The sequence below is a fragment of the Bidens hawaiensis genome, unplaced genomic scaffold (genome assembly GCF_021521415.1).
Source record: "Bidens hawaiensis isolate Kalapana, Puna unplaced genomic scaffold, B.hawaiensis_p1.1 tig00025723_1, whole genome shotgun sequence".
NCBI classification, from domain to species: domain Eukaryota; kingdom Viridiplantae; phylum Streptophyta; class Magnoliopsida; order Asterales; family Asteraceae; genus Bidens; species Bidens hawaiensis.
In genome coordinates, this window is record NW_027494112.1 from 183777 (window position 1) to 198451 (window position 14675).

Below are 14675 nucleotides of genomic sequence, written 5' to 3' on the forward strand. Positions count from 1 at the left end.
TTTCGGGATGCTTGGAGATTGAATGGCGTTTTTGGGTGTCAAAACTATTATTCAGTTCTGAGTTTTACTCGTTCTCAATATATACCTTTGACTTGATATTTATAACTGGTAGAATATTTTTAGATGGTTTTTAACTTGAATTTTTGGGTTTTTGTTTTAAGATTTGAGGATGTTAACTATTTTTTGGTGTGTTTTAATTTTATTGATTGCTTTTGTACTCATGAGTTTTCTTATCCTCACAAAGACACTTCATGTTGATGCATAGTTGTTTTGAGTTCTTTTGATTCTGTTTGCTTCTTGTATGTGTTCTTAAATCGGATCATTCGTAAGGACAATTCTTTACGACGACACAGATTTAACATGGGCAAGGTTCAGTTACTACTTACTACAACAGTGAGAATATTCACATGAATACTAGCCTACCCTTGAAGACAACTAAATTCCCATTACTTTCATAACCAATGTAGCCAAAGAAATAATAATTTTGACAGAACATCTAGCAAACAAATCGAAGGAAATAGAGCAAACGGCAAGTACAATTGGTGCAAGAAAAGAAAAGATTCACTCTAGATCCCAAAATATAAAAAACAGCAAGCTGTTTGTAATGTGTGTGCTTGCGCATGTAACAAGCCTAGGAGTTTTTATGTTTTTTGTTTTTTTTTTTTGAAAATTGACTTTCATTAAAAACAAACACAACCAACGACTATCACCAAGACGGAGAAAGACGCTGAAATTCAAAAACCAAAAACAACAATCACGTTACATCAAATAAACACCATCTTTTCCAATCCACTACCCCTATCTTAGATCTATTTTTGTACCAAAGAAAACCCAAAGATTTTATATCCGCAACCATTTCTGCCACCTTAGTGTTCTTGCCCGAAAAAATCTTTTCATTCCTGGCCCGCCAAATCCTCCAACAAGTAATGATGACAATTCCATGAATAATCAATCTCTTGTTCCCCGTCGCACCACAAACCTTATGCACTTCCACCAAATCATTGACATGAAAAACAAAAGATCTAGGGATGTTGCACCATGAACCAATCGCATTCCAAACGGCCATAGAAATGAAACACCCGGTTAACAAGTGCTCGAGCGATTCCTCATTACTCTCACATAAAGCGCAACTATGATCATCACAATGCAAATGACGTCTAGCTAAAGCCTGCTTGGTTGGAAGACTATCCAGAACGGCCCTCCACATAAAAATATTACATTTTTTCGGGACCCAATCGCTCCATTGGAAACTGAAACTCCCAGCATCCACAACGGACCGCACCATCCATCTTTTAATCGCCGAAACCTCGAACTCTTTGCAGCTACCAACCGCCCAAGACCATGAATCTTCACGGTCAACCATCACCACCCCTTGAAGGAGATCTTCCAACTCTTGCTTCTCGATCACCTCCTGTTGGGAGCAAGGAGCTCTAAGCCAATCCCACACAATGCGACGAGAAGATCCAGTGACCACCAACCGATCTGCTAACAAGACATTTTTATGTTTTTCTACCGCATATAAGGATGGATACTTGTCCATAATCGGCGCCGAACCCAACCACAAATCCGTCCAAAACCGAACTTGGCGACCATTCCCAACTGTGGCCCGGATCACTCTATTAAAACCCACACCATCAACCTTAAATTTGTTCCAAAACATAACACAATTCTTCCAAACCCCGGGAACCCCATTAATAACCGGAGCAAGCCCCCAACAGCGCGAGGACCCGTGAATAGACAACACTACTCTTCTCCACATCGCGTGATGATCATTTAGAAATCTCCCAAGCCATTTAGTAATCAGCGCTTGATTATTAACCTCTAAACGAGCGATACCTAAACCCCCTTCTTTTATAGGTTTGGTGACTACCTCCCAAGCCACCCATGACATCTTCCTCACTTCATCCGAACCACCCCATAAGAACCTTCTCATCAAAGCTTCTAAATCATTGGTAACCTTCTTGGGTGCCTTAAAAAGCGAAAAATAATAAGTGGGAAGACTATCCAGCACCGATTTAATAAGGGTTAACCGACCGGCAATAGATAACGAATTAACTTTCCATTTAGATAGCCTCTTCTTGAACTTGGACACAACCGGTTCCCAATTAACCACCCTATTCATGTTAGCGCCAACCATAATCCCTAGATAAGAAAACGGGATTCTACCCGGCTTACAACCCATGAAACCAGCTTGGATATCGATCTCACCATCTTCTACACCTACTCCAAATAACACTGATTTATGGAGATTAATCTTTAGCCCCGAACACAAGTAAAATATGCGAAGAATACGTTTCAAGTTATCAAAATTAAAAGAAGACCACTCTCCCATAATCATAGCATCATCCGCATAAAAAAGATGGGATAAAGTAGGACCTTCATTAGGAAGAGTAATACCATGAAACGCACCTATATCACAGGCTTGTTTCAACATACCTGAAAAAGCCTCCATCAGAATAATAAAAAGAAAAGGCGATAGCGGCCGGATCCCCTTAGGGTTCCCCGTAGTGGTGGCGGCGGGATCTCCTTCTTGACCTGTTTTATGTTTTTTGTTAATAAATTCAACATCTTCCAACCAAAATTTGAAAAAAGATTAGTTAATTTATAGTGTTAGATTGAATTTAATCTTTTATCTTTATTTTTGTGTACCTCCCACAACCGTCAAAAGATGGTTTCTGAACGTCATAAATCAAATCATCGGGTAGTAGAAGCCGAATTCACAAATCGATTCCCATAACCGAAAAGTTGGCGATGGTGTTTCCATGGAGGCCGAGAACCTGATTCCCCAATCCAGAGGGTGCCCGAGATACCTTAATATTTCTACATTGTCATAGTGCTGTTCGATCCATTATTCAGTAGCAAAGCTTAGATGGCAATACGTCGAGAGGGGGTGGAAGGTCCTCAAAATTTCAGAGGAAAACGAGTAAATTTACACTATTGAGAAAAAAAGGAGGGGGAGAGCGGAGAGAGGTCCAGTATACATGCTTCGCCAATGCCACTATTTAGGAATGCAATATCCATTTCATGTAGGGGTGCAAACTCGGCTCATTTCGAGCTCGATTTTCAAAGCTCGAGCCAGGGGCGTACCTACTCTTTGAGTAGAAGGGTCGGCCGACCCCTGTGAAAAAAATTTAGTGGTATATATGTGTTAAAATCTCGACAACCCCTGTGAAATTTTGACACCGACCCCTATGGAATTTCGAGAACAAGAAAAAGACCTTGTGAAAATTCGAGAACGACCCCATGAAATTTCTCTTTGTCAACACCTATTGATGTAAATAATATTGCATTTACATCAATATGTGTTGACTAAGAATTTCGAGATCGGCCATAATAAAAAATAAATTTATAAATTTACATGTATAATTATATAAATGTATAAAATAACTAAATTTGAGTTTAATTGAAACAAATTTAATACAAATTTAAGCCCAAATGTCCAATCAATCTATTCACAAGTTTAAGTCCAAGCCCAAAACTCTCAACCCAATCTACATTTAACTTATTAAAAAAGGTTACGATGACGCAAAGTAATTTGTCGGATGAGTTCAACTAATTATAAGAGCTTAAATCTTCATAGAAATTGTTTCGACTTTCTATATACGTTGGTTTGCTCACCAACTTCATTTGTACTGGTTTATCGTTTATTGAGGTTAGCTCTCGTATTGCCCATTGCAATCGCAAACGTTCAAAATACTTTTCGCCGATGAAGTACGTGAAGTCTGATTTGTGTAATCAGATGGGTTATGAGAATTTAAACGATAGTTGTATTTGTTTTTTTTTATTGAAAACGACATGCGTACTAAATTGATGTTTTTGTTAAGCTTCAAAAAATGAAAACTCGTAAAGAACAGTTTTAGACATATGACATTTTATTTATACATTTCTAATAAAGTTTCACGTAATTTTTTTTTTGGTTATATGTTGCTTTGTTTGATTATCTTTTTTCTTTATTACTCGAGCCGACCCGATTCTAGCCGATTGGAAAGGCCCAACCAGACCAAAAAAAATTATAGCCGATTGTTTGATTATCTTTTTTCTTTTTTTTGTTACCGGATAGGAAAAAAATTATGTAGCGATAGTTAACTGAATACCGACTAAAAGCTTTCCGACCCCTATGAGAAAATTTCTGGGTCCGCCACTGGCTCGAGCTTAGGTCGTGAGAAGATTTTCAGGCTCGAGCTCGGCTCAGTCTAAGCTCATTTACTATTTATTAATTATTTTATTATATATTTATAATTATTTATATATATATATATTTTCGATTATAATTTTATGTATTTAGTTATTAATTCATAACATTATATATATTAATTAATAATTATTAATTATACATATTAAAAAATATATATATAAATGACACTTATTTAGGATCGCGAGCCGGCTTGTGTTTGATAAGTGAAGCTCAGACCCGTTCACTAAAGGAACTTATTTTTAAGCTCGAGATTAGGCTTGGGCTCGATTATACTCAGCTCGATTGAACTTTTTCACTCGCGAGCGGCTCAGCCCATTTGCACCCCTAATTTCATTTTGTTTCATGTAATAATAACCAGAAAACCAACCTCCTACACTGATTCATTCATTAGGGTTTTCCATTTTCAAATTTCGGCATCAAGTCAGTTAAGCTTCACATATTCTTCGACCGCTTATATTAATGCTTTATTTTCTAAATATAAACATGATAGAATGTAATCACCAGTTCATTTAAGTAGTCATTTGTTAAATGCTGTTGATGTATTTGTGACTATTTGTTTCAAATCGGTTTATGTTCTCCACTTGATTCCGGTGAACCAACCGCTCGGAAGGAAGTCCATTTATGTTCGTGTATTTATTACGTAAATGATAAATAAACAAACACGAACACATGTTCGTGTCTGTTCGGCTAAAGTTAAATGAACGACCACGATCATGCGCGTTGTTTTTATAAATAAACGAACATGAACAAACAATTTTGTTTATTTAGTTAAACGATCGGACATGAACACATGTCTCATTTGCTTATGTTCATGAGCGTTCGCTCATTTACTTTTATTTGTGTTTGTTAGCTTACATTTGTTTAAGTTCGTTCGTTTACATTTGTTAATGTATTCTTTTAAATTTTTGGGCCCATTACAACTTATTATAGTTTTGGACTTTTGGTAACTTTTAGGTCCAACACATCGTTCTTCACATTACTTTTTAACTAGTTTAGGCTTTAGCTTACTTGGTCACTTTTGTTGGTTCGGTTCAGTCGTTAATTGTTTGTTTATACTGTTAACAGACAAACATAAACAAACACGAACGTGTTCATTTTCTTAGCAAATAAATACGAACCAGAAAACCCCGTTCGTGGATGGTTAAAGTTAAATGAATGAACATAAACATTCTCCGTTCGTGGATGGTTAAAGTTAAATGAATGAACATAAACATTCTCTGTTTGTTCATTTATGTTCCTGTGAAGGTTTATTTAGCATTTTTTACAAAACTCAAATAATAAAATATAAACTGACCAAATATGTTATTAAATCTTATATTAGAATCTCATTTAACAAATGGCTGGAAACTCAATCAAATCTGTTGCGAAAGCCGTTAGCGAATACCAATATCCATGGGCAGATAAACTAACAAAATACAAAGACGAGTTGTCAAAGGGCGTTTGGGGCTACTGGCATCTCGGGGCATGGAAGCCACTCGGGATCAGTGCAAGGCGTAGGGCCCGCCTTCGTAAAGAAGTTTTATTGGCGGGAGAAGATTGGCCTTATGATCCAGAAAGGAAAGAAATGAGGAAAAAACGGGAAGGGCATAAATGCGATAGAGTGTCGGCTGAACAGCGAGCAAATACCGCCGAGTTAATGAAGAAAATGCCGCAAATGCTTGCGGATTATTGAAAGAAGAAGTGGGAGAAAAAGATGAATGAAGAGGATGCTGCAGCTAAGAAAATGTAGGTAATTTGTTTGCATTAATATGAATTTGACTTTGACTTTGAAACCAATATGTTTGACTTTTCAAGATAAAGGTCTGGAAATAAAATTATGTTTTTTTTTTTTTTTTTTTTGTTTCAAATCACGGCTCTGATTCGAAAGATTAAGACTTGAAACTATATTATTATTTGAAGATTATTGTCCAGTGTTACAGAGCTTAATAGAGGTAAGCGGTTCAAAATGGGTTTGGATGAAATCGGGTAAGTTTTGGTTGAGGTCGGTTTGGGCTGGTTTTGGCTCAAACCGAAGCAAAACCAATATTTCGGTTTTTAGGAAGACATTAGGTTTTGGTTTTGGGTTGGTTTTTGGTTTTGGATTTGGGCTTGAAATGCTTGGGTTCGGAAAATCTTACCCCGAAATAATGAATTTCGGTTTGATACTTTTGGTCAAAAGTATTTTGTTAACCACTTAATTATAAATTTGGGCCTAATACTTTTGGAGTTTTGGTCCAAAATAATTGAGTTTGCGCCAAAAATCTAGTAACAAACATTCAGACAGATTTGGTGCGGTTTGGTTTCCAGGTTTAGTTAGGTTTTGGTATGGGTCGGTGTAGTTCAGTTCTGGAACGAGGTATAACTAAAACCTAACCATAATTTCAGTTAAAAATAATAAACAAGACCAAATTGTTGATTATTAGTTATTACTTTGGGTTGGTTATTCGTTTTTTTTTTTCAAAAATCATATCAAATCAGTTTCAAAAATTATATCGGATAAAATGGATTGTTGAAGGTATTATAGAGTGCATACAGAAGTTAATTTGTTTTGACCTGGCATCTTTTGGTCTGGTGTGCATAGGGTTGCAAAGAAGCTTAGCCGAGCCCAAACCTCACACTACTTAATCTCGGCTTGTTAAGCTTTTATGAAGCTCGACTTTGAGCTCGGCTTGATTCGAACATGTGTTTTGGGTTTTAGCTTGGCTTGTATATAGAAACTGAAGCTCGAACTAGGCTCAAGCTAATTTGAGAAAAACTTTTAGCGAGCCAAAACTCGGCGTGGTCTCATGTGCGATACCTTAAAGAGTCAAAGCTCAGCTGAATATTAATTAATACATAGAATTCAAAAATGAGTTATGTTAAAACTTAAAATAAGCTAGACTTGTCAATGGTTGATGAGCCTAACGATCATACAAGGCTCATGCTCGAGCTTGATAACGAAGTGAGCGGCTCGGTTTGTTTGCACCTTAGGTGTACATATCATATTCGCTTGTATAAACCCCAAAATGTGTTTACATGCTTAACGTGGCCCATTAGACCACCCAATCTGCCTGATCCCCCATTTACGACCTCCAGGATAATGTAACGTTACGTGAAATCGGAAGCGAATGTTACCAGTCTTGTAATGTGTATGATAAAAACAATCTGGGAAACATCGTGAGCTCAGTAAAGAAACACCAACGGCTTACTATTCGCACATCGCTGCTAATGTGTCATACGGGCCATACCGATATGTGAAAAATGGTCATGCAAGGTCGTGTGAGGTTTAATGTTGATGTGCGTGAATCTTACCGGGTCGTATGACAGGCACGAAAATTCATAAATGCTATAATAGTTATACATGCCATATGAGTTGGTATTTGTTTTAAGTCATACAGGTCGTATGATGTGTTATATCCTTAGCACGGGCGCTAATCATGTGATGAAGCACAAAACTGACATCATTGCACATTATACGGACCGTACTTTGCATGCCATATTACCTGTATAGATTAGTTGTCACATATCTTGTGCAAAATAAGCACTAAACACATGTTTCGTGATCGGCTCAATGAAATTTGCTTATTACAAGAATTATCATGAAAAGGCCACAAAATCTTGTTTCAATTTAGGCCTCCACATTCGTTGAGCCAGTACGTTAAGGAAAATAAATTTGCTTATTACAAGTTTTGAACTCTTAACCTATACTTTATTAACAACAAAGCCTACCACCATATTAATACATTCCTTTAACTTTACCTTACCCATTATAATATATCTATATATAATTTTTTTTCTGGATTTGGGGGCCTTAGTTAAGTATGGGCCTAAAACTTAGCTTGTTTTCGCCGTCCCACGAGCCACCCTTGACATGTTCCAACTTTGTTTATATCCAAGTCAACTTGTTAATTGGTTTATGATGAGTGTTCACTTTCACACCCATTAGTTCGAATCAAAGCTGTATATATAAAATAAAAACACATTACATATCTGACTGCCAGTTCGATAATAAATCGAAACTGCATTAATCGGTTTGGGGTTTCAGAAAACCCAATTTGATTCAAATCGAGGAGCCCGAATTACCTGTATTGGGCTACGGATTTTCATATTTTACAACCCATTTACACTCAGCCCAAATTGAATTTCAAACCGGCTTAAAACTGAACCAAATTGGATTAGAATTCAGTCTTCGGTTCTCTTTTGCCAACGTTAAAGTCGATTCACTTTGGTTTTTGGTTTAAAAAGAAAAAGAAATACAAACCGAAACTGAAGGATAATAAATATTGGTTGTGAGATAGGTGGGTTCGATGGATTTGGATGAGTAGAGTTTTCGTTATACAAGTTTTGTCAAAATGGACAGGTCAATATATTTTTAAATTTGTAAATTGAATTTTAATAATATCATACTTTTACGGTTATCAATACTAATCTCATCTGAAAAAATTATTATCACCAATCCCACCTTTCGTCTTATTTAAAGAAAACTTATCTCCATTAAGAGTTTTTTTTTTCCTGAATTTCACACTAATGTTTTAGTGTTTTTGATCGAAAGGAAAATACGAATCGATTGATGTAAAGCTTACCTCGAAACGGTGTTCCAGACAACGAAACAATGCGTCATTTCGCGTGTTTAATCTTTCAAATTAACAAACATCAAGCGTTTGGAGCATTATTTCAAGGTAAGTTTTACATAAATAGACTCGTATTACTTTCAATCAAAAACCTTAAAACATAAGTTTGAAATTCGAAAAAAACTTAATTTGGTTAAAGGTTTTTTTAATAAGGGTCCAATGAAAAAAAAGGGCAAAAGATGGGATTGGTGGCAACAAATTTTTGAGATGGAATTATTATAAGCAAACTCAAAAAATACGAGATTATTAAAATCCAATTTGACTTTAAACTTTATGTGAATAATAAATTAAATTTTTAAATAAAGTTATATATGCATTGAAGATATAATAAGGGATAATCTAGGAAAGATAGAATTACAAAGAATGTCCTTTATGTTTGTACAAGATTTCTGTGATTGTCAAAATTTACATGATTTGTGTTTTACGTATCAAAATGCTGCACCGTTTGTCCTTTAACCTTAACCCAATTAGTTTTTCTTGTTAAGTCAGGTAATATGCGGTGTACATGAGGGCAAATTGGTAGTTTTACCATTTTAATTAAAATATAATTTTATTAACCAAAATGAAACTTACTTTCTGAATAAATAAGTAATGTATTCTTCTAACAACGAATTCCATGACCAGAAAAGAAATTCAGTTGATGAACAATCTCACTCAATTCAACCACATAAAACACTATGTAAACGACTAAACTCTCTCTCTCTCTCTCTTTTAAACCCCTAACCATTCAATCTCTGAAACCACCCACCACCGTCATCAAGATTCAGTTGAAAATTGAAATACTATCCAATTTTGAACTTGGAATCCGTTTACAACCAGGAATCAATCCCTTCTCCATATTCAAACCACTAAAAACTAAAATCCTAACCTTAGCCATGGTGAGCCTCTCTGGTCCGGATAATCGAAGACCCACATGTTCATCTTGTTCCAAACCAACCCGTGTATGTTTCTGCAATTGATTCAAAAATCCGGTTCTTGAACGGGGTGTTTGGCCTAGCTTTTATTTTTCGGTTTTTGTTTAAGCTTTTATAGCTTATTTTCTATTATTTAATAAGTTTTTTTTAAATGTTTGGATTAGCTTATATTCTACAAGTTGATAATAAGTTGTTAAATCCACCATTCTTTAATCTGTTATAGCAATAAGTTGCTTCAATAATTATTAATCTACCACCATTTGAAGCAAATAAGTAACTTACACCCTTACACAAATAAGCTTCTTCAAATAAGCTAAAAAACCATCTTCAAACTTATATAAGCTTATAAGCATAAGCTTAAAAAGCTAAACCAAACACCAAATTAAGCTTATTTTGTAAAAAAAAAAAAAAAAACTAAAAAGGCTATAAGCTTTGTTAAACAAGCTAGGCCAAACACCCCCGAAAACTCCATAGCCGTCACTTTTCTCCAACACCGACCCTCTAAATTCAGCAAAGATCGCAACTTTTGGTGGTGGAAATTTTGGGGTTTTTGGTCTGGAAGATGGAACTGTGCTGTGCGCCGGATACCCCTGCTTTATGTAGGGAGGGGAGGTTGGTGGGTGGCGATGGTTTCAGGGTGGTGGTTGAATGGTGGTGTGGAGGGGGATGGTGGTGGTGGTGGATGAGTTCTAGAAAAGAGAGTTTTATATAATATATTATTTTAATATTGATTAATAAAATGTTTTTTTTAATTAAAACGGTAAAAATAACATTACCTGACTTAATAAGAAAAACTAACTAGGTTAGGGTAAAAGGACAAACAGTGTAGCATTTAGAAACTAAAGTACAAATCATGTAAATTTTAAAGATAAAAGACAATTATTGAAATCATACATAGAGTCTATTAACAGAATTGAACTATAGGATTTGTAAGGCTGAAGATGATCTTGGGTTAATGGTTAAATATTTTAGGTTATGTTCTTAAATCAATTAGCTTGCTAGTCTAACTGGTTAAGTCATGCGTGCATAGACAGAAGGACTTGGGTTCAAGCCTTTTTAATCTTTTATTTTTTTTAAATCATTTTTGTATATTATTTATAACCAGATTAAATTAATATAATTATTAAAAATCAAATAAAATCATTTTAAATTAAAAAAATTAAATATAAACTAAAATTTTATCATTTTCATCCAAAACCAACTTTTCATATCCGTTAAAGTTTCATGAAACCCGTCAATATTATATTATTTAATTTTTCCGTTTTGTTAATATTTAATACACTAAAATAGTTGTTTTCGAATAAACTCTTAACGATAAAACCCGTGTCCCATAAATAATATATTTCTCCTTTTTTAGTGATAAAATATTAAATAAATAATATTAAAATAATAACAAATCGTTAAATTTCCGTTAAAGCTTAAAAATAATAATATAATATAAGTTGCCCATCAAATAATAAAATAAATGTATTAAAATAATGTATAATATTTAAACTAAAATATTTAACTTTTATAATTCCGTTAGTTAGTCTTTAATTTTGTATTTTTAATTATAGTTCGTGAGGTTCGATCGCTTTGGTTTCTTTAACGCGCTTTCAGTTTTATTTCAAGTTTATTCTTCAATTTTAAATGTAGTTTCTCACACCCCCTTTTTACGGTTTTACATTTTGGGGGTAGCATATATATCCTATCCTAAATGATTTGCTTATTTATTCATTTACAAAACTACAATTCATATCATGGACTTGTGTGTTTACTTGATTACTTGCTCAAAACTTACTTGCACGTAGTATCCTCAATAAGTATGATCATACGCTCCACTTTGCAATCAGGACCATTTTGTTATGAGTGGAAAAGTGACCCCGATCCGATTACGCTGGTTGTTACCAACTGGAAAGGACCTTACCTGTGCGATTATCCGAGTACGTTGGTTGTTACATGTAACACCCCGACCGATGGCGGATTATACATCGGGGCGCCACGTATTGTTTCATTACTCGCGACACTATTTGGGTGTCAATATTTAATAAATACATTTCATTGCGCACGCGCAGAACATGACATAAAGTAACATAAATCATATCATAACTTCAAATAACATAAACTTGTCTTGTTACATTTTAAACTAGGTCCAAAAGAAAAGAAAACATCCTATGTGTCCTCAAGCTTCCAGAAACAGCTACAGCAAACCTGAACATGTGTTAAAATAAAACGTCAACACTTGCGTGTCGGTGAGAAATCAAGTTTAATACATATAAATAGATAACAATATCTGCGCGCATCATGTGTATAACTGGTGTTCAACAAGGGTGTAATCAGATTGTGATCAAGCCTTAGATCATAGCTCATAGTTCAATCCGTGCTCCCAATTGAGCACAAAAACAAGAAAACTGTGCAAGTGTAAACAAAAGAGAAATCATAAACGATAGTTCTCCCGTGTTCATCTAATGGATCCATGAAAACTGCGGAATAGGCCGACAAGACGGTTAATGATCCACACATACAAATAAACAGCCAAGTCTACGTCCATAACACATGGGGTTTTGCGCGACAAAAGTTTATAAACAAGTTTAAGACTCAAGTTTGTACGAACACATGAACATCCCAAAACATTAAAAATAAAAAGGGATTAGGTACGAGATTACTCACCTGAAAAAGGTGTCTTGAAAGATAATGCAAGAACCAACTTTTAAACAAGCACAAGTTAACCTATAAATAGAGATTATTGGTTTAATGATTTGTTTTATGCCTTGAATATATGTTAGCATAGTAATATGTATCTTTAACAAATTATTATATATTATATAAATTACCGGAAATCTGGGCAGGACAAGGGAAAAGACGAAGGCAGAGAGAGGAGGCGGCTGAGGAACAACGGCAGAGGGCAAGGAGAAGAGAGCAGAAGAGAGTTTAAGTGTTTGTGTGTGTAGTGTTAAATAACAAGAAAATAGTATTATTTATAGTAAAACCCTAGGGAACACAATCCCTTAAAAAGAGGAAAAAGATCTTCTCAAATCAGACAAAAGATATCAAAAGGCAAAAGATTCCAAAAGCAAAAGATACCAAAAGATATGGCAGCCGGGGAACAGGAAAAAGGGCTGACAGGTTACAGAATAAAGCATGGGAGGAGTCAGATAAAGGTACTGGTCAAGGCATGGGAAAAGCAGATTTCAAAAGATTATGTCAGTCACTTTTTCTGTCAACCAATAGGATTGGTGCGCATGCTGCGCCGAAAGTGGCTTTTCGGACAGATGTCGGAACTGACCTAAAGCTCAAACAAAAGATAAGATATCAAAAGATACAGGCTGACCTAAACAGAAGAAAAGACTTAAGGTCTAGCGCGAGAAGACTCGAGCGCACGCGCGAGGGCGAAGGCAGACAGAACAAGCCTTAGCGCGTCGCTGGAAGAACTACCATTCTTAGCGCGCTGCGAGAAGAACTACAATTCTTAGCGCACCGCGGGAAGAACTACCGTTCTTAGCGCGCTGCGGGAATAGTTCGCCTCGCGTATCGCAGGAACCGTTGGTCTTCGCGCAGGCTTCCTTGTAAGGAGTCTGGCGCGTGGAGCTGCGCAGACATCCTTAGGCGGGAAGAACCAAAGGACAAGCAAAGAGTTAAGAGAAAAAGGGGTTACAAGGCTCAAGGGTTAAGCAAAGGGGCGGGACGGCGACAAGGGAGAGAAAGAGGAAGGCGGGACGGCGGAGAGAAGGAAGAAAGGGACGGCGACAAGAGAGAGAAAGAGGAAGGCGGGACGGCGGAGAGAAGGAAGAAAGGGACGGCGACAAGAGAGAGAAAGAGGAAAGCGGGACGGCGGAGAGAAATTATTATTAGTAATATATAAAATATATATATATAATTTATTTAATGTTAAATTACAAAGATTAATAATCAAATTTTAAATCATAAAAAGAATCGGATTCGAAAACGGGTACCTGGGTCGGGTCGGATCGGGCAGTTGTCACAGTCTCCCCTACTTTAAGAAATTTCGTCCCGAAATTTATCTCGAAGTAGGTGGCGCAGAGAAAAGGTGCGGGTACTTGATCTTCATCTGATCTTCCCTTTCCCAAGTGAACTCGGCTCCGCGCTTGGACTGCCAACGAACTTTAACAATAGGGATGCGACTGCGCTTGGTTTGCTTTACCTCGCGATCCATAATCTCAACAGGCTTCTCAACGAAATGCATAGACTCATCAACTTGAACTTCATCAAGTGGTATGTGAAGGTTCTCGTCAGCTAAACATTTCTTGAGATTGGATACATGGAAAGTTGGATGTACATTGTAGAGCGCGGGCGGCAGGTCCAGTTTGTAGGCAACTTTTCCCACCCTCGCAAGAATCTTGAATGGACCAACATAACGAGGTGCAAGCTTACCTTTCTTCCCAAAGCGGACAACACCCTTCCAGGGCGACACTTTGAGGAGAACAAGATCACCAACTAGAAATTCGAGAGGCTTCCGCCTGCGATCTGCGTAACTCTTCTGTCGGCTTCTGGCAGTCAGCAGATGATCACGGATCTTGGCGATTTTATCGGTTGTCTCTTGAACTAGTTCGGGTCCTGTGATTTGAACTTCACCCACTTCGCTCCAACAAATCGGTGAGCGGCACTTTCGACCGTAAAGTGCTTCAAATGGGGCCATACCGATGCTGGAATGATAGCTGTTATTATAAGAGAACTCGATCAGAGGTAGGTGTGAATCCCAATTACCTCCAAAATCAAGAACACAAGATCGAAGCATATCCTCAAGGGTTTGGATGGTTCGCTCAGACTGTCCGTCAGTCTGAGGATGATATGCAGTACTCATGTCCAAACGAGTTCCTAACGCAGTTTGGAGAGATTTCCAAAAGCGAAATATAAAACGGCCATCGCGATCGGATATGATGCTCAAAGGAGTACCATGACGGCAGACAATTTCTTTGACATAAAGATGCGCAAGTTGTTCAACACGGTATGTTTCATGAATGGGCAGAAAGTGGGCAG

The 14675-nt window shown here is 36.6% G+C and overlaps 1 protein-coding gene across 1 annotated transcript; it reads left to right on the forward strand.

The window, feature by feature from the left end:
* The first annotated feature begins 5531 nt into the window (after positions 1-5531).
* Positions 5532-5867, forward strand: LOC143572092 (uncharacterized). Its single transcript, XM_077057344.1, has one exon. The coding sequence runs from the start codon at positions 5532-5534 to the stop codon at positions 5865-5867; it is 336 nt and encodes a 111-aa protein (XP_076913459.1).
* Positions 5868-14675: the final 8808 nt, after the last annotated feature.